Source organism: Heterodontus francisci, chromosome 45 (genome assembly GCF_036365525.1).
Source record: "Heterodontus francisci isolate sHetFra1 chromosome 45, sHetFra1.hap1, whole genome shotgun sequence".
NCBI lineage: Eukaryota > Metazoa > Chordata > Chondrichthyes > Heterodontiformes > Heterodontidae > Heterodontus > Heterodontus francisci.
In genome coordinates this window covers 2,056,501-2,080,012 of record NC_090415.1, presented here as the reverse complement: position 1 = coordinate 2,080,012, position 23,512 = coordinate 2,056,501, and the positions used below count along the sequence as shown (strand labels likewise).

Below are 23,512 nucleotides of genomic sequence, written 5' to 3'. Positions count from 1 at the left end.
GAACAGGAATAGAGTGGGAGAGAGCAGGAATAGAGTGAGAGAGAGCAGAATTTGAGAGAGAGAGAGAGAGCAGGGAGAGGGAGAGAGACAGAGAGCAGGCATAGAGAGAGAGAGCAGGAATAGAGAGAGAGAGAGCAGGAATAGAGAGAGAGAGCAGGGAGAGGGAGAGAGAGAGAGCAGGAATAGAGAGAAAGAGCAGGAATAGATAGAGGGAGCAGGAATAGAGTGAGAGAGAACAGCAATAGAGAGAGACAGAACAGGAATAGAGTGAGAGAGAGCAGGAATTGAGAGAGAGAGAGCAGAAATAGAGAGAGAGAGAGAGCAGGGAGAGGGAGAGAGAGAGAGAGAGAGAGAGCAGGAATAGAGAGAGAGAGAGAGAGAGCAGGAATAGAGAGAGAGAGAGAGAGAGAGAGAGAGCAGGAATTGAGAGAGAGAGCAAAATTGAGAGAGAGAGGAGGGAGAGTGAGAGAGCAGGAATAGAGAGGGAGAGCAGGAATTGAGAGAAAGAGCAGGAATAGAGTGAGAGAGAGCAGGAATTGAGTGAGAGAGCAGAAATAGAGTGAGAGAGCAGAAATAGAGAGAGAGAGCAGGGAGAGAGAGAGAGAGAGAGAGAGAGCAGGAATAGAGAGAGAGAGAGAGCATGAATTGGGAGAGAGAGCAGGAATAGAGAGGGAGAGAGAGGAGGTAGAGAGAGAGAGCAGGAATAGAGAGGGAGAGCAGGAATTGTGAGAGAGAGCAGGAATAGAGAGAGAGAGAGAGAGAGCAGGGAGAGGGAGAGAGAGAGAGCAGGAATAGCGAGAAAGAGCAGGAATAGATAGAGAGAGCATCAATAGAGTGACAGAGAGCAGGAATAGAGAGAGAGAGAACAGGAAGAGAGTGAGAGAGAGCAGGAATTGAGAGAGAGAGCAGAGAGAGAGAGAGCAGGGAGAGGGAGAGAGAGAGAGCAGGAATAGAGCGAGAGAGCAGGAATAGAGAGAGAGCAGGAATAGAGAGAGAGAGAACAGGAAGAGAGTGAGAGAGAGCAGGAATAGAGAGAGAGAGAGCGAGAGAGAGAGAGACAGCAGGAATAGAGATAGAGAGAGAAAGATAGAGCAGGAATAGAGAGAGCGAGAGAGCAGGAATAGAGAGAGTGTCAGAGAAGGTATAGAGAGAGAGAGAGCAGGAATATATATAGATAGAGAGAGAGAGCAGGAATAGAGAGAGCGAGAGAGCAGGAATAGAGAGAGTGTCAGAGCAGGAATAGAGAGAGAGAGAGCAGGAATATATATAGATAGAGAGAGAGAGCAGGAATAGAGAGAGAGAGCAAGGACAGAGAGAGAGAGCAAGAATAGAGAGAGAGAGAGCAGGGAGAGGGAGAGAGAGAGAGCAGGAATAGAGAGAAAGAGCAGGAATAGATAGAGAGAGCAGGAATAGAATGAGAGAGAGAGGAGGGAGGGAGAGAGAGCAGGAATAGAGAGGGAGAGCAGGAATTGAGAGAGAGAGCTGGAATAGAGAGAGAGAGAGAGAGCAGGGAGAGGGTCAGAGAGAGAGCAGGAATAGAGAGAAAGAGCAGGAATAGAGAGAGAGTGCAGGATTAGAGGGACGGAGAACAGGAATAGAGTGAGAGAGAGCAGGAATTGAGAGAGAGCAGAAATAGAGAGAGACAGAGAGCAGGGAGAGGGAGAGAGAGAGAGCAGGAATAGAGAGAAAGAGCAGGAATAGAGAGAGACAGAGAGCAGGAATAGAGAGAGAGAGAGAGCAGGAATAGAGAGAGAGAGAGAGAGTGAGCAGGAATATATATATATCTATAGAGAGAGAGAGAAAGCAGGAATAGAGAGAGAGAAAGAGAGCAGGGATAGAGAGAGAGCAAGAATAGAGAGAGAGAGAGAGCAGGAAGAGAATGAGATTGAACAGGAATAGAGAGAAAGAGCAGGAATTGAGAGAGAGCAGGAATAGAGAGAGAGAGGAGGGAGCGAGAGAGAGAGAACGGGAATAGAGAGGGAGAGCAGGAATTGAGAGAGAGCAGGAATAGTGAGAGAGAGAGCAGGGAGAGGGAGAGAGAGAGAGAGCAGGAATAGAGAGAGGGAGCAGGAATAGAGTGAGAGAGAGCAGGAATAGAGAGAGAGAACAGGAATAGAGTGGGAGAGAGCAGGAATAGAGTGAGAGAGAGCAGAAATTGAGAGAGAGAGAGAGAGCAGGGAGAAGGAGAGAGACAGAGAGCAGGCATAGAGAGAGAGAGCAGGAATAGAGTGAGAGAGCAGGAATAGAGAGAGAGAGAGCAGACATAGAGAGAGAGAGAGCAGGAATGGGGAGAGAGAGAGCAGGAATGGAGAGAGAGCAGGAATAGAGAGAGGAGGGAGAGTGAGAGAACAGGAAAAGAGAGGGACGGCAGGAATTGAGAGAGAGCAGGAATAGTGAGAGAGAGAGAGCAGGGAGAGGGAGAGAGAGAGAGCAGGGATAGAGAGAGAGAGCAGGATTGGAGAGAGAGCAGGAATAGAGAGAGAGAGGGAGCAGGAATAGAGAGAGAGAGAGTGCAGGAATAGAGAGTGAGAGAGAGCAGGAATAGAGAGAGAGAGAGCAGGAATAGAGTGAGAGAGAGCAGGAATAGAGTGAGAGAGAGCAGAAATAGAGAGAGGGAGAACACGAATAGAGAGAGAGAGAATGGGAATAGAGAGGGAGAGCAGGAATTGAGAGAGAGCAGGAATAGTGAGAGTTAGAGCAGGGAGAGGGAGAGAGAGAGAGCAGGAATAGAGAGAGGGAGCAGGAATAGAGTGAGAGAGAGCAGGAATAGAGAGAGAGAGAACACGAATAGAGTGAGAGAGAGCAGGAATAGAGTGACAGAGAGCAGAAATTGAGAGAGAGAGAGCAGGGGGAAGGAGAGAGACAGAGAGCAGGCATAGAGAGAGAGAGCAGGAATAGAGTGAGAGAGCAGGAATAGAGAAAGAGAGAGCAGGTATAGAGAGAGAGAGAGGAGGAATAGAGAGAGGGAGAGCAGGAATAGGGAGACAGAGAGAGCAGGAATTGAGAGAGAGAGAGAGAGAGCAGGAATAAAGAGAGAGTGAGAGAGCAGGAAGAGCGAGAAAGAGCAGGAATAGATAAAGAGAGCAGGAATAGAGTGAGAGAGCAGGAATAGAGAGAGAGAGAACAGGAATAGAGTGAGAGAGAGCAGGAATTGAGAGAGAGAGCAGGGAGAGGGAGAGAGAGTGCAGGAATAGAGAGAAAGAGCAGGAATAGATAAAGAGAGCAGGAATCGAGTGAGAGAGAGCAGGAATAGAGAGTGAGAGAACAGGAATAGAGTGCGAGAGCTCAGGAATTGAGAGAGAGAGAGCAGAGAGAGAAAGCAGGTGGAGGGAGAGAGGGAGAGAGCAGGAATAGAGAGAGAGAGCAGGAATAGAGAGAGAGAGAGAGCAGGGATAGAGAGTGAGAGAACAGGAAGAGAGTGAGTGAGAGCAGGAATAGAGAGAGAGAGAGAGAGAGAGAGAGAGAGCAGGAATAGAGAGAGAGAGAGAGAGCAGGAATAGAGAGAGAGAGAGAGCAGGAATAGAGAGAGAGTCAGATCAGGAATAGAGAGAGAGAGAGCAGGAATATATATATATAGAGAGAGAGAGCAGGAATAAAGAGAGAGAGAGCAGGGATAGAGAGAGATAGCAAGAATAGAGAGAGAGAGAGAGAGAAGGAAGAGAGTGAGATAGAACAGGAATAGAGAGAGAGAGCAGGAATAGAGAGAGAGAGCAGGGAGAGGGAGAGAGAGAGAGCAGGAATAGAGAGAGAGAACAGGAATAGATAGAGGGAGCAGGAATAGAGTGAGAGAGAGCAGCAATAGAGAGAGACAGAACAGGAATAGAGTGAGAGAGAGCAGGAATTGAGAGAGAGAGCAGAAATAGAGAGAGAGAGAGAGCAGGGAGAGTGAGAGAGAGAGAGAGAGCAGGAATAGAGAGAGAGAGAGAGAGAGCAGGAATAGAGAGAGAGAGAGAGAGAGAGAGCAGGAATTGAGAGAGAGAGCAAGAATAGAGAGAGAGAGGAGGGAGAGTAAGAGAGCAGGAATAGAGAGGGAGAGCAGGAATTGAGAGAAAGAGCAGGAATAGAGAGAGAGAGAGAGCAGGAATAGAGTGAGAGAGAGCAGGAATTGAGTGAGAGAGCAGAAATAGAGTGAGAGAGCAGAAATAGAGAGAGAGCAGGAATAGAGAGAGAGAGAGAGCAGGAATTGGGAGAGAGAGCAGGAATAGAGAGAGAGAGAGGAGGTAGAGAGAGAGAGCAGGAATAGAGAGGGAGAGCAGGAATTGTGAGAGACAGCAGGAATAGATAGAGAGAGCAGGAATAGAGTGAGAGAGAGCAGGAAGAGAGTGAGATCGAACAGGAATAGAGTGACAGAGAGCAGGAATAGAGAGAGAGAGAGAGAACAGGAAGAGAGTGAGAGGGAGCAGGAATTGAGAGAGAGAGCAGAGAATGAGAGAGCAGGGAGAGGGAGAGAGAGAGAGCAGGAATAGAGCGAGAGAGCAGGAATAGAGAGAGAGAGCAGGAATAGAGAGAGAGAGAACAGGAAGAGAGTGAGAGAGAGCAGGAATAGAGAGAGAGAGAACAGGAAGAGAGTGAGAGAGAGCAGGAATAGAGAGAGAGAGAGCGAGAGAGAGAGAGAGAGAGCAGGAGTAGAGAGAGAGATAGCAGGAATAGAGAGAGAAAGATAGAGCAGGAATAGAGAGAGTGTCAGAGCAGGAATAGAGAGAGGGAGAGCAGAAATATATATATATAGAGAGAGAGAGCAGGAATATATATATATATATAGAGAGAGCAGGGACAGAGAGAGAGAGCAAGAATAGAGAGAGCGAGAGCAGGAAGAGAGTGAGAGAGAGCAGGAATAGAGAGAGAGAGGAGGGAGCGAGAGAGAAAGAACGGGAATAGAGAGGGAGAGCAGGAATTGAGAGAGAGCAGGAATAGTGAGAGAGAGAGCAGGGAGAGGGAGAGAGAGAGAGCAGGAATAGAGAGAGGGAGCAGGAATAGAGTGAGAGAGAGCAGGAATAGAGAGAGAGAGGAGGGAGAGTGAGACAACAGGAAAAGAGAGGGACGGCAGGAATTGAGATAGAGCAGGAATAGCGAGAGAGAGAGAGCAGGGAGAGGGAGAGAGAGAGAGCAGTAATAGAGAGAAAGAGCAGGATTAGAGAGAGGGAGCAGGAATAGAGTGAGAGAGAGCAGGAATTGAGAGAGAGAGCAGAAATTGAGAGAGGGAGAGAGAGAGCAGGGGGAGGGAGAGAGACAGATAGCAGGCATAGAGAGAGAGAGCAGGAATAGAGAGAGAGAGAGCAGGGATAGAGAGAGAGAGCAGGAATAGAGAGAGAGCAGGAATAGAGAGAGTGAGGGAGCAGGAATAGAGAGAGAGAGTGCAGGAATAGAGAGTGAGAGAGAGCAGGAATAGAGGGAGAGAGAGCAGGAATAGAGAGAGAGAGCAGGGATAGAGAAAGAGCAGGAATAGGGAGAGAGAGCAGGAATAGAGAGAGAGCAGGAATAGAGAGAGTGAGGGAGCAGGAATAGAGAGAGAGAGAGAGCAGGAATAGAGAGAGAGAGAGAGAGAGCAGGAATAGAGAGACAGCAGGAATAGAGAGACAGCAGGAATAGAGAGAGAGAGAGAGCAGGAATTGGGAGAGAGAGCAGGAATAGAGAGAGAGAGAGAGGAGGGAGAGAGAGAGAGCAGGAATAGAGAGGGAGAGCAGGAATTGTGAGAGACAGCAGGAATAGATAGAGAGAGCAGGAATAGAGTGAGAGAGAGCAGGAAGAGAGTGAGATCGAACAGGAATAGAGTGACAGAGAGCAGGGATAGAGAGAGAGAGAACAGGAAGAGAGTGAGAGAGAGCAGGAATTGAGAGATGGCAGAGAGTGAGAGAGCAGGGAGAGGGAGAAAGAGAGAGCAGGAATAGAGCGAGAGAGCAGGAATAGAGAGAGAGAGCAGGAATAGAGAGAGAGAGAACAGGAAGAGAGTGAGAGAGAGCAGGAGTAGAGAGAGAGAGAACAGGAAGAGAGTGAGAGAGAGCAGGAATAGAGAGAGAGAGCAGGAATAGAGAGAGAAAGATAGAGCAGGAATAGAGAGAGAGAGAGAGCAGGAATAGAGAGAGTGTCAGAGCAGGAATAGAGAGAGAGAGAGCAGGAATATATATATATAGAGAGAGAGAGCAGGGACAGAGAGAGAGAGCAAGAATAGAGAGAGAGAGAGCAGGAAGAGAGTGATATAGAACAGGAATAGAGAGAGAGATCAGGAATAGAGAGAGAGAGCAGGGAGAGGGAGAGAGAGGGAGCAGGAATAGAGAGAAAGAGCAGGAATAGATAGAGAGCAGGAATAGAATGAGAGAGAGGGGAGGGAGGGAGAGAGAGCAGGAATAGAGAGGGAGAGCAGGAATTGAGAGAGAGAGCAGGAATAGAGAGAGAGAGAGAGAGCAGGGAGAGGGAGAGAGAGAGAGCAGGAATAGAGAGAAAGAGCAGGAATAGTGAGAGGGTGCAGGATTAGAGGGAGAGAGAACAGGAATAGAGTGAGAGAGAGCAGGAATTGAGAGAGAGAGCAGAAATAGAGAGAGACAGAGAGCAGGGAGAGGGAGAGAGAGAGAGCAGGAATAGAGAGAAAGAGCAGGAATAGAGAGAGACAGAGAGCAGGAATAGAGAGAGAGAGCAGGAATAGAGAGAGAGAGAGAGAGCAGGAATAGAGAGAGAGCAAGAGAGAGAGCAGGAATATATATATATCTATAGAGACAGAGAGAAAGCAGGAATAGAGAGAGAGAAAGAGAGCAGGGATAGAGAGAGAGCAAGAATAGAGAGAGAGAGAGAGCAGGAAGAGAGTGAGATTGAACAGGAATAGAGAGAAAGAGCAGGAATTGAGAGAGAGCAGGAATAGAGAGAGAGAGGAGGGAGCGAGAGATGGAGAATGGGAATAGAGAGGGAGAGCAGGAATTGAGAGAGAGCAGGAATAGTGAGAGAGAGAGCAGGGAGAGGGAGAGAGAGAGAGCAGGAATAGAGAGAGGGAGCAGGAATAGAGTGAGAGAGAGCAGTAATAGAGAGAGAGAGAACACGAATAGAGTGAGAGAGAGCAGGAATAGAGTGACAGAGCAGAAATTGAGAGAGAGAGAGCAGGGGGAAGGAGAGAGACAGAGAGCAGGCATAGAGAGAGAGAGCAGGAATAGAGTGAGAGAGCAGGAATAGAGAGAGACAGAGCAGGTATAGAGAGAGAGAGCGCAGGAATAGAGAGAGGGAGAGCAGGAATAGGGAGAGAGAGAGAGCAGGAATTGAGAGAGAGAGAGCAGGAATGGAGAGAGAGCAGGAATAGAGAGAGAGAGGAGGGAGAGTGAGAGAACAGGAAAAGAGAGGGACGGCAGGAATTGAGAGAGAGCAGGAATAGCGAGAGAGAGAGAGAGCAGGGAGAGGGAGAGAGAGAGAGCAGTAATAGAGAGAAAGAGCAGGATTAGAGAGAGAGAACAGGAATAGAGTGAGAGAGAGCAGGAATTGAGAGAGAGAGCAGACATAGAGAGAGAGAGAAAGAGCAGGGAGAGGGAGAGAGACAGATAGCAGGCATAGAGAGAGAGAGCAGGAATAGATTGAGAGAGAGCAGGAATAGAGAGAGAGAGAGCAGGGATAGAGAGAGAGAGCAGGAATAGAGAGAGAGCAGGAATAGAGAGAGTGAGGTAGCAGGAATAGAGAGAGAGAGTGCAGGAATAGAGAGTGAGAGAGAGCAGGAATAGAGAGAGAGCAGGAATAGAGAGAGAGACAGCAGGGATAGAGGGAGAGCAGGAATAGGGAGAGAGAGCAGGAATAGAGAGAGAGCAGGAATAGAGAGAGTGAGGGAGCAGGAATAGAGAGAGAGAGAGATCAGGAATAGAGAGAGAGAGAGAGAGCAGGAATAGAGAGACAGCAGGAATAGAGAGAGAGAGAGAGCAGGAATAGAGTGAGAGAGCAGGAATAGAGAGCGAGAGAGAGAGAGCAGGAATAGAGAGACAGCAGGAATAGAGAGAGAGAGCAGGAATAGAGTGAGAGAGAGTGAGCAGGAATAGAGAGAGAGCAGGAATAGAGAGAGAGCAGGAATAGAGAGAGTGAGGGAGCAGGAATGGAGAGAGAGAGAGAGCAGGAATAGAGACAGAGAGAGAGAGCAGGAATAGAGTGAGAGAGCAGGAATAGAGAGAGAGAGAGCAGGAATAGAGGGAGAGAGAGCAGGTATAGAGAGAGAGAGAGCAGGAATAGAGAGAGAGAGAGCAGGAATCGAGAGAGAGAGCAGGAATAGAGAGACAGCAGGAATAGAGAGAGAGAGAGAGCAGGAATAGAGTGAGAGAGCAGGAATAGAGAGAGAGAGAGCAGGAATAGAGGGAGAGAGAGCAGGTATAGAGAGAGAGAGAGCAGGAATAGAGAGAGAGAGAGAGAGAGCAGGAATAGAGAGAGGGAGCAGGAATTGAGAGAGAGAGAGCAGGAATGGAGAGAGAGCAGGGATAGAGAGAGAGAGAGAGAGCAGGGATAGACAGAGAGAGAGCAGGAATAGAGAGAGAGCAGGAAGAGGGAGGGAGCAAGGATAGAGAGAGAGCAGGGATAGAGAGAGAGAGAGCAGAAATAGAGAGACAGAGCAGGAATAGAGAGGGAGGGTGAGTAGGAATAGAGAGAGAGAGCAGGAATAGAAAGAGAGAGAGAGCAGGAATAGAGAGGGAGGGAGAGCAGGAATAGAGAGAGAGAGCAAGAATAGAGAGAGAAAGGGAGAAGTAACAGGAGAGAGAGAGAGGTCAGGAATGGAGAGAGAGAGAGCAGGAATGGAGAGAGTGCAGGGATAGAGAGAGAGAGAGTGAGCAGGGATAGACAGAGAGAGAGCAGCAATAGAGAGAAAGAGCAGGAATAGAGAGAGAGACGGAGCAGGAATAGAGAGAGAGAGAGCAGGAACAGAGAGAGAGAGAGAGAGAGCAGGAATAGAGAGAGAGAGAGCAGGAATATATATATATATAGAGAGAGAGAGAGAAAGCAGGAATAGAGAGAGAGAGAGAGAGCAGGGATAGAGAGAGCAAGAATAGTGAGAGAGAGAGAGATGAAGAAGAGCGTGAGATTGAACAGGAATAGAGAAAGAGAGCAGGAATTGAGAGAGAGCAGGAATAGAGAGAGAGAGGAGGGAGAGTGAGAGAACAGGAAAAGAGAGGGACGGCAGGAATTGAGAGAGAGCAGGAATAGCGAGAGAGAGAGAGCAGGGAGAGGGAGAGAGAGAGAGCAGTAATAGAGAGAAAGAGCAGGATTAGAGAGAGGGAGCAGGAATAGAGTGAGAGCGAGCAGGGATAGAGAGAGAGAGAACAGGAATAGAGTGAGAGAGAGCAGGAATTGAGAGAGAGAGCAGAAATTGAGAGAGAGAGAGAGAGCAGGGAGAGGGAGAGAGACAGATAGCAGGCCCAGAGAGAGAGAGCAGGAATAGAGAGAGAGAGAGCAGGGATAGAGAGAGAGAGCAGGAATAGAGAGAGAGCAGGAATAGAGAGAGTGAGGGAGCAGGAATAGAGAGAGAGAGTGCAGGAATAGAGAGTGAGAGAGAGCAGGAATAGAGAGAGAGAGAGAGCAGGAATAGAGAGAGAGAGAGCAGGGATAGAGTGAGAGCAGGAATAGGGAGAGAGAGCAGGAATAGAGAGAGAGCAGGAATAGAGAGAGTGAGGGAGCAGGAATAGAGAGAGAGAGAGAGCAGGAATAGAGAGAGAGAGAGAGAGCAGGAATAGAGAGACAGCAGGAATAGAGAGAGAGAGAGAGCAGGAATAGAGTGAGAGAGCAGGAATAGAGAGCGAGAGAGAGAGCAGGAATAGAGAGAGAGCAGGAATAGAGAGACAGCAGGAATAGAGAGAGAGCAGGAATAGAGAGACAGCAGGAATAGAGAGAGAGAGCAGGAATAGCGTGAGAGAGAGCGAGCAGGGATAGAGAGAGAGCAGGAATAGAGAGAGAGCAGGAATAGAGAGAGTGAGGGAGCAGGAATAGAGAGAGAGAGAGAGAGCAGGAATAGAGACAGAGAGAGAGAGAGCAGGAATAGAGAGACAGCAGGAATAGAGAGAGCGAGAGCGCAGGAATAGTGAGAGAGCAGGAATAGAGAGAGAGAGAGCAGGAATAGAGGGAGAGAGCAGGTATATAGAGAGAGAGAGCAGGAATAGAGAGAGAGAGAGCAGGAATAGAGAGAGGGAGCAGGAATTGAGAGAGAGAGAGCAGGAATGGAGAGAGAGCAGGGATAGTGAGAGAGAGAGAGAGCAGGGATAGACAGAGACAGAGCAGGAATAGAGAGAGAGCAGGAAGAGAGAGGGAGCAAGGATAGAGAGAGAGCAGGGATAGAGAGAGAGAGAGCAGAAATAGAGAGACAGAGCAGGGATAGACAGAGAGGGAGCAGGAATAGAGAGAGAGAGAGCAGGAATAGAGAGGGAGGGTGAGTAGGAATAGAGAGAGAGAGAGCAGGAATAGAAAGAGAGAGAGAGCAGGAATGGAGAGGGAGGGAGAGCAGAAATAGAGAGAGAGAGCAAGAATAGAGAGAGAAAGGGAGAAGTAACAGGAGAGAGAGAGGGCAGGAATAGAGAGAGAGAGAGAACAGGAATGGCATGGAGAGTGCAGGGGAGAAAGAGCACAAATAGGAGAGAGAGACAGAGAGCACAGGAAGAGGGGAGAAAGTGCAGGAACAGAATAGAGAGCACAGGAATGGCGGGCTCCGAGTGCACAGGGGTAGGGAGGAGAGGGAGAATGTGAAAGGTCGGTGGTGGAGGCTGATGAAGGAAGAGTTGGGGAGCTGCAGTGGTGTGCATGACCAAGGTGAAAATGCCCGGGTCTGGTAGCAGGGGGCTGCGGCTGTTGCTGGGTTGGGGATAGCAGTCTTTCCGGCCGGAGTTAAACGGGGGCAGGTCCAGAGTATCAGGCACCACAGCAAGGCAGGGCTCTGAGGTTCCTGCACTGAAACGTCCTGCCCTGAAATCGCACAGGTTGGTGGTTTGCAAGATCTGTGTGTCAATCACTGAGCCTGACAGGGCGGGCGTGTTGATATCTAAGAACTGAAAGTGAAACTGAACAAAGAGAGATAGAGAGAGGGAGAGCCAGAGAGAGAGAGAGAGGGAGACAGAGAAAGGTATGTGTACAGACGTTGTCAAACACGTAGCAAACAACGAGCTCAACTCCCAAGTGTATTTGTTATTCCCAGTTTCATTGGGAAAAATAGAACGCAGCCCACTCTGGCAAAGCAGAAACTGACACCCCATAATCCAGGCCGACACTCCCCCGGTGCCAGTACTGAGGGAGTGCTGCACTGTCAGAGGGAGATGTATATACTCTAGGACTTGATCTCCATAATCCAGGCCAACACTTCCTGGTGTCAGTACTGAGGGAGTGCTGCACTGTCGGAGGGAGATGTATATACTCTAGGACTTGATCTCCATAATCCAGGCCGACGCTCCCCCGGTGTCAGTACTGAGGGAGTGCTGCACTGTCGGAGGAGCCGTCTTTTGGGACGAGGGGCCCTGTCTGCCCTCTCGAGTGGGTGTAAAAGATCCCATGGCTGCTATTGGAGGAAGAGCTGGGGGTGGGGTGGGGGGGGGGGGGGGGGTTGGAGAGGTGGGAGCGAGTTCTCCCGGGTGTCCTGGGGGCCACTATTTATCCCTCAACCAACGTCACGAAAAACAATGGATGATCTGGGTCATTATCAGGTTGCTGCCTGTGGGATCTTGCTGTGCACAAATTGGCCACTGCCCCTCCTACATTACGGCAGCAACTGCACTTCAAAGGTAGGGGCACTGGCTACGAAGCGCTTTGGGACGTCCTCGGGTGGGGATAGGCCTGTTCGCCGCGCGCGCACAGCAAGCTCCCACGAGCCGCAGAGATGACGAGGTGTCGTGGGATCACTCTTGACTGATGCTATCTCTCTCTCTCTCTCTCTCCGTTATCTCTTCAAACAGGTGCCCCGATTTGGACATGTCCGAGGAGCTCAAAGTTGACGTCTTGCTCGTGTTGTACGCCAAGCCCCGGGGCGTCGCACTGACGGATTTCCCCCGCGCCTTCCGGGAGCTTCACGGCCGCGAGTTGGACCTCTCCCAGTTCGGCACCTCCGTCGGGCACCTGGCAGATGCGATGGTGGAGCTGGTGGAGAGGCGGGTGGCGGGCGGGCGGGAGAAGCTGTTCGCCCGGGGTTTCGGGCCCTCCCAGGGCCACCCCAGCGGCGCGAGCGGGCCTGCGCCGTACGGTGGTGGGCCCAACCGTCTGCAGATGCCCGAGCCAGACGGGCCTGCGCCGATCCCCGCCCGCCCGTCGGCCCCGGCTTCAGCCTGGGTGCCCGGCCCCCGGCCGGCCCCCAGCGGCAGCCTCCCTCGGGGCCCTGGCCGGGAGAGGGCTCCCGATCGGGCCTGCAGGAACGGGCCTGAGGAGGCCTGCGTCGGCCGATGGCCACCGGCCCAGCTCTTCACCCTGCCGGCCATCCCCCAAATCCAGGTGGCTCCCTTCCCCAAATACATGCAGCCCATCCTGCTCCTGCCAGCCAACCCCTTGGGCAGGGGGCAGCCCCAGTGGCTGCCGGTCCTGCTTCAGGACCCAGCCGCTCGCCTAATCCAGCCCCCGGATTGGCAGGCCTTGAAATCCCCTCCCCTCCTGAGCACTGCGGGGCGCGCGGGCCAGAGCACGGGGGGGCGGCGCCAAGCTAAGAGGCCAGAGGCGGCCTCTGGACCGCAAGCGAGCCCCCAGACCCATGCCGTGGGCCCGGCCGACGGGAAGGCGGGGGAGGGGGGCCAGGCCCTCACCTACAGTCAGGTCCTGAAGTCCTCGGTGGAGGGGCGGCAGCGGGGGACGGCGGCGGGGGTAGTTAGGCAAACCCTCGGGGCGACAGGCCCGGCGCGCAGCCCGGCGCTGGACAGCGAGGAGTGGCCAGACCCTGCCTCGTGCCGGAGGACGGGGTCGGTACCGCGGGCCTGGGCGGAAGGCGGGCAGAGCCCGGGGCAGGCCGAGGACCGGGAGAGGACCCAGAGGATGCGGAGCCCGAGCGTGGAGCCAGCGAGGGTGAACGGAGAGCAGACGGGAGCGGACGCAAAAATGGGGGACGCTGTCTCGTGGTGCCATGGTAAGTTACCGCTTGTGTTCCCCCCCCCCCCCCCCCCCCCGTGCTGTACCTGTCCTGGGAGTGTTTGATGGAGGAAAGCATTGTCAGCTGAACCTCGTTGCTGCAACCAGCACTCAGCACCTCCAATTAGGCAGCAGCAAACCCGGTGCTGTACCTGTCCTGGGGAGTGTTTGATGGGGGACAATGTCGAGGGAGCTTTACTCTGTATCTAACCCCCTGTGCTGTACCTGTCCTGGGAGTGTTTGATGGGGACAGTGTAGAGGGAGCTTTACTCTGTATCTAATCCCCCGTACTGTACCTGTCCTGGGGAGTGTTTGATGGGGCACAATGTAGAGGGAGCTTTACTCTGTATCTAACCCCTGTGTTCTGACCTGCGTAACTCCTTTCCCGGACAGAAGCGAGGGATGGAGGGGAATTTGCAGAATGGTTGCTGCACGTCCTCAAAACGAAGGGGTTCCGCGACGGTCTCCGCTCGAATAAACTGGCGAAGCTGTGCCTCAAACAGAGGGGGCAGGAGCTGGCGGAACTGCTGGTGTACGCTGGGTACTCCTCTCTGCCCGACTTCCTGGCGGATGTGCCCGAGGTGGAGATGGTGACGTCGCGGGAAACACAAACGTCCTTCGTGATTCGTCTGCGGTGTTCCGCCGAGCGGCCAAATGGTAAAAACCTACAAACAGTGGTGGTGTGAGAATATATAGGCAACAGAAAGGGAGACAGATGTATATGGGACTTGATCTCCATAATCCAGGCCGACACTCCCCCGGTGCCAGTACTGAGGGAGTGCTGCACTGTCGGAGGGAGATGTACATATTCTAGATAGTGGCAGTACGGGGGAGGGGAGGCGTTGCGGGGGAGGGGAGGCGGTGCTGGGGAAGTGTAATCAGTCGGTGCGCCAACCTCCATTCGCGGCGTCAGCTTCATTCCCCCTCCTCCTGACTGACTCTGCCCTCCGTGTGTTTCGCTCTCAGACCTGGCCCCCGCGGCGCCCAGCTCCTCCTCGGGCGGCTGCAGCTCGGAGCGGGGTCCCTCGGAATCCCGGTGCGGCGGCGAGGAGCCTCGGCCCCGGAGGACGCCGGAGACGGGGCCCGGCACGGCCTCTGGCACTGTCGGTGAGTTACTGCCCTGTCAGCCTGGTAACTCTCTCGTCACTTTGCAAAGCTGCGGGTGGGTCGGCATGTAACCGTCGGGAAGACTCGCCGCGATTGTCTCGGGCTTTGTGTACAGTGTTGGTCTCTGTACCTGAGGAAGGATAGACGTGTCCTCGAGGGAGAGCAACGGAGGTTCACTCGTCTGATTCCCGGGATGAGAGGGGCGTCCGACGAGGAGAGACGGAGTAGAATGGGGCCGATGTTCTCTGGAGGTTAGAAGAACGAGAGGTGATCTCATTGAAACTTATAAAATTTGGAGAGAGGGGTTTGACAGGGTAGATGCTGAGAGTTTATTTTTGGGGCGCTGAGGCAATCGAAGAGAGTGGGGGGCTCGTCCGGGATGTGGAGTTGAGGTCGAAGATCGGCCGGGATCCGATTGAACGGGACAGCAGGCCCGAGGGGCCGAATGGCCTCCTCCTGCTCCTGTTTCTGACGCCCTCGTATCGTTCCCCCGGCTCCCTGTCTCCGATCGGCCCGGGACTGCGGTGGCGGGATTGTCAGGTGACCCTACCCAGCTCTGTCACTCCCTGCCGAAGCCATGCGCAGGTGTAATGGGGGCCTTTTCCCGTCTCTTTGCCCAGAGCTGTGCCAGGCGCTGACTGTGGACCTGCTGAGACGCTACCGATGGGGACTGCGGGTGAAAACGCTGCGAGACTGCCTCGCACAGCAGCACGGGCTGGACCTGCAGGGCCTGGCAGAGGGAATGGGATACGGAGCCGTGACTGACTTCCTGCAGGAGATGTCCGGCCTCCGCCTCGCAAACCCTCAGCGGCCGACCAACTGCAGGGTCGAACTGGAGTCAGGTACCGTTCCAAGGAGCTGGGATGGGAGGACGGGGCAGGCTCTGGGTCTGTCGATTGGCAGTCTCGGCACCCACAGTCCAGAGGGCAGAGCTCCATAATCCAGGTTGACTCCTGTGTGACAGCCTCGAGGTGGGTGCTGAATAGACCGCTGTTGGGGTGAATATAACGGGTCGTGTGGCCAAATTTGCGCCAGCCTTTCTTGCCTTGTACGGGGTGGCATGGGGGAGGGGAGGGGGTGCGGGGGAGGGGGGGTTGCGAGGGGCGGTGTAATCGGACGGTGCGCCAACGTCCGTCCGCCGCGCCAGCTTCGTTCCCCCCCTCCTCCTGACTGACTCTGCCCTCCGTGTGTTTCGCTCTCAGACCCGGCCCCCGCGGCGCCCAGCTCCCCCTCGGTCGGCCGCAGCTCGGAGCGGGGGCCCCCGGAATCCCGGTGCGGCGGGGACGAGACTCAGGCCCGGAGGACGCCGGAGACGGGGCCCGGCACGGCCTCCGGCGCTGTCGGTGAGTGACTGCTTTGTCTGGTGATAGTGAGGAAGTGGGGGCTCGTCCGGGATGTGGAGTTGAGCGCGACGGTCGATTGGATTGAATGGGACAGCAGGCTGGGGTTGGGGTGGGCCGAATGGCCTCCTCCTGTTTCTGATACCCTTGTATCGATCCTCTGCCGCTCTCTGTCTCTCTCTGACTCTCTCTCTCTCTCTGACTCACTCTATCTCTCTCTCTGGTTCGTTTTACAGATACGACCCCTCTACCGCCCACAACAGGGCCCGGCCACCCGCGGCCCCAGGAGCCCGAGACGCCCCAGCAGGTCCGGGAAAACCTGGCCCGCCTGGTGCAGCAGCACCCAGAGGGGCTCAGCGTCTTCGAACTCCAACGTGCCTACTCCAAGATCTACCAAAGGCCCCTCATTCCCCCGGCCTACAGTTCCATCAAGGAACTGCTGCATCACATTCCAGAGTGCGTTTCGCTGGAGGGTCTGGGCGTGCAGACTCGCGTCTACCCCTGCTCCGCTGCGCAGGCATCACCAGGCGTGCTGCAACAACGCACGATGAAGGACACAGAGCAGGGTGCTATCGGTAAGCAATGGGGAGATGCATCTACTCTAGGACCGGGGCCCACTCATTTTGCGCCGATTTCGCCAATTTGGCTCCAATTCAGGGCATCCTGTGACTTCTCATCCTCTTTTTTTTTCTCTCTTTGAAGGGATTTCCCTCCGGACCGCCGAGAAGGAGCAGGCCGCAGGAACTGGAGCGAGCGCGTGCCGCAGGACGGACACCGCAGGGACCGAAACCGTCGCGACAGAGAACAGAGTGATGGAACCCGGCGTGGCGGGGCCTGCAGCGTTGGGCCGGGCCCTCGCCTCGCTTCCCTCAACGCCCTCCGGCCCCCGCCGACCTCCCGCCCCCGCCCACCCCTGCTCGGGCCTGTCTTTGGCCCCCACCCCCCAGCTCGGGCCTGCGCTCCCTTTGCCCAGCTACCCGGAGGCCCAGTGGCCCGGGCCTCGCCCGGCCTTCAACCCCAGGGCCCAGGCGGCGGCTTTCCCCCAGGCCTCGGGTTCCTGGGTCCCCGGCATCCGCCGGGACTCACCCAGGCATGCGCTCCGCCAGAGCCTGAGCCCTGGGCACTCTCCCCGGGCCTGGGCGTCTCCTGCGCCCGTGAGCCAAGGACTCAGAGTGGAGCACAACGGGGGCCTGTTCGCCAGGCCTGCGGCCTACTCCGGCGCCGGGTCCGTGGCCTCTCCCGGCCTGCGCAGCCCCTGGAGAGCGGGCCTGGCCTACACACCTCCCCAGGTCCTGCCCCGCGGCCCAAGCAACCCCTCGCCTGCTTATTACACCCCCTACCTCGAGGACGAGCAGAAAATATGTGCTCTTTTGTAGCAGGCCTGTTGGGGGGGGGAGGCTGAGGAGTTCTGCGCCGCCCCCCATGGTCGAATAGCTAGCCGGTGCGGACCGAACCACGGCCACCCGTCCCAGCCATGCAGGAGCCTGGTTGAAGGCAGTCGCAGTCGGAGGACGTCTGAGGATTGAAGGAAAGCTGTCAGAGACATTGAAGGGGAGCTGGGCGAAATAACTTTGCTTAGTTTAGAGATACAGCACTGAAACAGGCCCTTCGGCCCACCGAGTCTGTGCCGACCATCAACCACCCATTTATACTAATCCTACACTAATCCCATATTCCTACCACATCCCCACCTGTCCCTATATATTTCCCTACCACCTACCTATACTAGGGGCAATTTATAAACCGGAGCACCCGGAGAAAACCCACGCAGACACAGGGAGAACTTGCAAACTCCACACAGGCAGTACCCGGAATTGAACCCGGGTCGCTGGAGCTGTGAGGCTGCGGTGCTAACCACTGCGCCACTGTGCCGCCCAAACTTGACTCAAGGAGATCCGATTGGTTGAACAAAATCATAATGGTTCGCGGGGGGGGGGGGGGGGGGGTGGGGGCGGATGTCGCTGCATACTCCGGTGGAGAACAGAGAAAGAAAAATAATAGCCGGCGTCAAATTCTTATTTCCGTATTTAAATATTTAAGATCCTGAAATAAATCATTGTTGGTTTGAAAAGCGGCAGTCCCGTTGTGGGGCCGGGAATTCCACTGAACCACCCGACGTCGGTCGAGATGTCCCGATTCCGGGCGCCGTGCGCTTTGGGAAGGATGTCAGATGTGGGGTGGGGGGGGGGGGTGGGGGCGGGGCGGGAGCCGGCGACGGGGTAACAGCACTCCACCTCCGCCCTGGCGTCTGGGCGGGACCGCTCCCCGTCGGCAGTCGCCGGCAGTGGGGGAGATTTATATATATTTTTTTTTTAAATCCGCCCAGGCTGCCTTTAGGACCCAGTTGGCCGCCTGCAGCGGAGGAACAGGCTTTTAATGCTATGAGATATCACTTCCTGAGGCAGGCAGAGGGAAAGCGAGGCTGGCCCCTCGGCAGGCATTTGGTGGTGGGGGGGGGGGGGGTCTCGGGGAGGAGTAAAGATCCAGCGGCTTGAATCTCTCGGTGGTGCAGAGGGCTGGGTGGTGGTCCTCTGTGCTTCCCGTCCGGGCCTGGGGGAGCACAGAAGGTCAGTGGGGGCGGGGTGTGTGCAGTCAATCGCCCTTTCGAGGCTCCAAGTGCCGAGGGTTTGAAAGCACGGAGGAGCAGCCCCACCAGAGCCGGAGGAAACTGGAAACCCCAGCTGGGAGACAAAGAGTGCAACTGAAACCGAGGACTGGAGCCGAGATTCCAGAGGGCGGCAGATTTGACATGAACGCCTTGGAAGGAGGTTGCCAGGAACCAGGACTCGGGGGGCTTTTCCTCTCCGGGGTTTAGGATTTCTGCCCCGTTCCGAGAGGGAGAGAGAGAGAGAGAGAGAGAGGCGCCCGTTGTGCGGGGGCGGGGGGTACATGGCTGACCGGCCGGAGGCCGACGCAGGGCGCCCGGGTCCCGTTCCTGACCCGGCGGCCGAGGCCCCCGGACACAGCGCGGCGCCGGCCAGGCCCTTCAAGTGCTCCGAGTGCGGCAAGGCCTTCAAGCTGTCCACCAACCTCCTCCTGCACCGGGTCACCCACACGGGCCAGAAGCAGTTCCGGTGCCCCGACTGCGGTCGGGAGTTCAACCACGCCTCCAATCTGCGCCGGCACCGGCTGACCCACGCCGGCGGGCGGCCATTCGCCTGCGGCGAGTGCGGCCGGGGCTTCCGGCTGGCCGCCGGCCTCCGGGCCCACCAGCGGGGCCACCGGGGCGAGACGCTGTACGACTGCGCCGAGTGCGGCAAGGGGTTCAACCACCGCTCCAACCTGCGGCGGCACCGGCTGACCCACACAGGGCAGAAGCCCTACCCGTGCCCCACCTGCGGCAAGGCCTTCGCCGACAGCTGCCGCTTGCTGGCCCACGCCCGCACCCACACGGGCGAGCGCCCCTTCCAGTGCGCCGACTGCGGCAAGTCCTTCACCCAGGCGGGCAGCCTGCTCCGGCACCGGCACAACCACACGGGCGAGCGGCCCTTCAAGTGCTCCACCTGCCGGAAGGGCTTCACCGACAGCTGCCAGCTGCTGGCCCACCTGCGCACCCACACGGGCGAGCGGCCCTTCAAGTGCAGCCAGTGCGGCAAGGCCTTCACCCAGCAGTCCCACCTCTGGAAGCACAAGCGGGCACACGCCGGGCAGCGCCCCTACCGCTGCCCGACCTGCGGCAAGGCCTTCGCCGACAGCTGCCGCCTGCTGACCCACCAGCGCACCCACACCGGCGAGCGGCCCTTCCGGTGCCCGGCCTGCGGCAGGGGCTTCGCCGACCGCAGCCACCTGCAGGCCCACCAGCGCACCCACACCGGCGAGCGGCCCCACCCCTGCCCCGAGTGCGGCCAGGGCTTCGCCAACGCGGGCAGCCTCCGCCGCCACCGGCTCACCCACTCGGGCGAGCGGCCCTTCGCCTGCCCCGAGTGCGGCAAGGCCTTCACGCAGGCCGGCAACCTCCTGCGCCACCGGCGCTGCCACTCGGGCGAGCGGCCCTTCGCCTGCGCCCGCTGCGGCAAGGCCTTCGCCCACAAGAGGTACCTGACCGCCCACGAGCGCACTCACGCGGAGAAATAAAATGGGGGGGTGGGGGGGATCGCAGAGAAACGCGCACAGCAAGATCCCACTGCAGGCAGCCAGGCCAAATGGTTCAAATCCCTCGTCACCCTCCCTCCCCATCTCTGCAACCTCCAAGGCTCCGACAACCCTCCGAGGTCCGTGCCCCCCCCTCCGATCCCGCCCTCCAGAGCGCCCACCCCCAGCCGATTCCCGTCGCCATGCCTTCAGCTGCCGCCGGGGGGGGCCACCCAAGAGCTCTGGAATTCCCCCCCTGAACCTCTCCACCTCTCCCTCGCTGTCTCGCCTCGTAACAGCACCCAGGAGGGTCCTGAGCACCCACCTCGGCGACGGAGCCAAGACGACCCTTCGAGTGATCTTTCGACGGAGCAACAATGCTGGGCAGAGGGGCCCTCAGCGCCAGGTCTACAACCGTTGGCACCCGAAACACAGACTATAGGAGGCCATCCCTCAGTGCCCGCCCCTAATTGCCCCTTGCGGAGTCTGGAGTCGCATGTAGGCCAGGCCCAGTAAGGAAGGAGGATTTCCCTTTCCCACGAGCGAACCCCAGACGGCCACGGTGGGGCGGTGCGCGAGGGGGCAGAATTTCCTACGGCCGCGCTGATGCCAACCGTGCCTCACCGACCGATGCAGCTACCGGAGGAGGCCATTCGGCCCCTTGCTCCCCCTGCTGGCTCGGCGAACGAGCCGTCCGCTTGGACCCCCTATCTCTGCGGATTCATCCCCTCGCCCGCTGAAATCACATGGGCTCGCACGACGAAGGAAGGAGGAATGGACGGCCCATCAAACAGTCTACAGAGTCTGCTTAAATGGAGGACTGCACCAAACAGTCTACAGAGTCTGCTTAAATGGAGGACTGCACCAAACAGTCCACAGAGTCTGGTTACTTGGAGGACTGCACCAAACAGTCTACAGAGTCTAGTTACTTGGAGGACTGCACCAAACAGTCTACAGAGTCTGGTTACTTGGAGAACTGCATCAAACAGTCTACAGAGTCTGGTTACTTGGAGGACTGCACCAAACAGTCTACAGAGTCTGGTTACTTGGAGGACTGCACCAAACAGTCTACAGAGTCTGGTTACTTGGAGGACTGCATCAAACAGTCTACAGAGTCTAGTTAATTGACTGCTGTGGAACTGAATACCCGTGTACGACGGGCACACAGAACTCGTGACTCAAACTGCAGCAAATTCTCCCCCGTCACAGCCAGCTGTTCCCACCGTTGAAAATGCAGTCAGTGGAGGATAGTTCCTGATAAAATTATGTTTTGATGTTGTATGTGCTTATTAAAAGGGTGTCACTTGGGGGTAGACTATTGTTTTAAAAAAAAGTTCGGAGAGTTACAGGAGGAATAAAAAAGAGATTTTTTAAAATGTTGAGATAATGTTTTGTGATTGGTTCATGGGATGTGGGGGTCGCTGGCCAGGCCAGCATTCATTGGTCAGCTGCCTTTTTGAACCGCTGCAGTCCATGTGGGGTAGGTTTCTCCTCAATTTCACGCCCCCTCCCCCCACGCATTGGATTTATTAGGGATGTGGAGAGTGGAACTGTGCACAGTGCTCCAAGTGTGGTCTAACCCAGGGATATGGAGAGTGGAACTGTGCACAGTGCTCCAAGTGTGGTCTAACCGAGGGATGTGGAGAGTGGAACTGTGCACAGTGCTCCAAGTGTGGTCTAACTGAGGGATATGGAGAGTGGAACTGTGCACAGTGCTCCAAGTGTGGTCTAACCCAGGGATATGGAGACTGGAACTGTGCACAGTGCTCCAAGTGTGGTCTAACTGACGGATATGGAGAGTGGAACTGTGCACAGTGCTCCAAGTGTGGTCTAACCCAGGGATAGGGAGAGTGGAACTGTGCACAGTGCTCCAAGTGTGGTCTAACACAGGGATATGGAGAGTGGAACTGTGCACAGTGCTCCAAGTGTGGTCTAACCCAGGGATATTGAGAGTGGAACTGTGCACAGTGCTCCAAGTGTGGTCTAACTGAGGGATATGGAGAGTGGAACTGTGCACAGTGCTCCAAGTGTAGTCTAACCCAGGGATATGGAGACAGGAACTGTACACAGTGCTCCGAATGTGGTCTAACCCAGGGATAGGGAGAGTGGAACTGTGCACAGTGCTCCAAGTGTGGTCTAACTGAGGGATAGGGAGAGTGGAACTGTGCACAGTGCTCCAAGTGTGGTCTAACCCAGGGATAGGGAGAGTGGAACTGTGCACAGTGCTCCAAGTGTGGTCTAACCCAGGGATAGGGAGAGTGGAACTGTGCACAGTGCTCCAAGTGTGGTCTAACTGAGGGATATGGAGAGTGGAACTGTGCATAGTGCTCCAAGTGTGGTCTAACCCAGGGATAGGGAGAGTGGAACTGTGCACAGTGCTCCAAGTGTGGTCTAACTGAGGGATATGGAGAGTGGAACTGTGCACAGTGCTCCAAGTGTGGTCTAACCCAGGGATATGGAGAGCGGAACTGTGCACAGTGCTCCAAGTGTGGTCTAACCCTGGGGTAGGGAGAGTGGAACTGTGCACAGTGCTCCAAGTGTGGTCTAACTGAGGGATACGGAGACTGGAACTGTACACAGTGCTCCAAGTGTGATCTAACCGAGGGATACGGAGACTGGAGCTGTGCACAGTGCTCCAAGTGTGGTCTAACCCAGGGATATGGAGAGTGGAACTGTGCACAGTGATCCAAGTGTGGTCTAACCCAGGGATATGGAGAGTGGAACTGTGCACAGTGCTCCAAGTGTGGTCTAACCCAGGGATATGGAGAGTGGAACTGTACACAGTGCTCCGAATGTGGTCTAACCCAGGGATAGGGAGAGTGGAACTGTGCACAGTGCTCCGAGTGTGGTCTAACCCAGGGATAGGGAGAGCGGAACTGTGCACAGTGCTCCAAGTGTGGTCTAACCCAGGGATAGGGAGAGTGGAACTGTGCACAGTGCTCCAAGTGTGGTCTAACCGAGGGATACGGAGACTGGAACTGTACACAGTGCTCCAAGTGTGGTCTAACCCAGGGATATGGAGACTGGAACTGTACACAGTGCTCCAAGTGTGGTCTAACTGAGGGATATGGAGAGTGGAACTGTGCACAGTGCTCCAAGTGTGGTCTAACCCAGGGATAGGGAGAGTGGAACTGTGCACAGTGCTCCGAGTGTGGTCTAACCCAGGGATAGGGAGAGCCCAGTCTCTCAGCTGTTATGTCGAGATTTAAATTCATAACAGGCCTGGTCTTTCAAAGATATTGTGACTTTGTCAATAAGATAGACTGAATTGTAGTGACTGGAGGAGGTTGCAGAGATAGGGAGGAGGTGGAGGGTGAGTGAGGGGCAATTGAGGGATTTGAACAGGAGGCTGAGAATTTTGAAATCAAGTTGTTGCGGGACCGGGACCCAGTGTCGGTCAGGGAGGAGGGGGTGAAGGGGTGAACGGGACTTGGTGCCAGTTAGGACACGGGGGCAGCAAGAGTTTCGGACGAGCTGAAGTTTACGGAGGGCGGGGGATGGGGGACAGGCAGAGGGAGAGGATGGGAATAGCTGGGAGTCTGCACGCTCCACAAGTGTAACGGAGGACTGTCATGTTTTGTTAGGGAGCGAGGGTTTATGTATCGGTAGAACACTTGTATCATTTATTACATTCCCTCTCACTCCATTCCACCCGCTCCCAGTCCTCTCTCTCCCATATTGTATAGGGAGATCTCCTCCACCAATAGTGGCCCTGGGATCTTTTACACCCACCCGAGACAGCAGACGAGGGCCCCTCGGTTTAACGTCTCGTCCTGAAAGACAGCACCTCCGACAGTGCAGCACTCCCTCAGTACTGACACCGGGGGAGTGTCGGCCTGGATTATGGAGATCAAGTCCTGGAGTATATACATCTCCCTCCGACAGTGCAGCACTCCCTCAGTACTGACACCGGGGGAGTGTCGGTCTGGATTATGGAGATCAAGTCCTGGAGTATATACATC

General features: G+C 55.3%; 2 protein-coding genes across 9 annotated transcripts; both read left to right on the top strand.

Annotated features, from left to right (window-relative positions):
- Window positions 1–10,956: 10,956 nt before the first annotated feature.
- LOC137356162 (helicase SRCAP-like) lies at window positions 10,957–17,402 on the top strand. Of its 8 annotated transcripts, none has more exons than XM_068021978.1 (8): window positions 10,957–11,056; window positions 11,880–13,030; window positions 13,429–13,689; window positions 13,999–14,139; window positions 14,760–14,981; window positions 15,342–15,482; window positions 15,716–16,054; window positions 16,182–17,402. In XM_068021978.1, exons 2-8 carry the CDS (start codon window positions 11,896–11,898, stop codon window positions 16,853–16,855), a joined length of 2,913 nt encoding a protein of 970 aa, XP_067878079.1. In that variant the 5' UTR covers window positions 10,957–11,056; window positions 11,880–11,895; the 3' UTR covers window positions 16,856–17,402. The 8 variants fall into 8 exon arrangements, with proteins under 8 accessions (XP_067878079.1, XP_067878078.1, XP_067878082.1 ...); XM_068021977.1 differs by having other exon boundaries at window positions 13,426–13,689; XM_068021981.1 differs by lacking the exon at window positions 13,429–13,689.
- Window positions 17,403–17,713: 311 nt separating this feature from the next.
- Window positions 17,714–19,647, top strand: LOC137356175 (zinc finger protein 135-like). The gene has a single exon (XM_068022013.1). It carries the CDS (start codon window positions 18,369–18,371, stop codon window positions 19,551–19,553), a length of 1,185 nt encoding a protein of 394 aa, XP_067878114.1. The 5' UTR covers window positions 17,714–18,368; the 3' UTR covers window positions 19,554–19,647.
- Window positions 19,648–23,512: the final 3,865 nt, after the last annotated feature.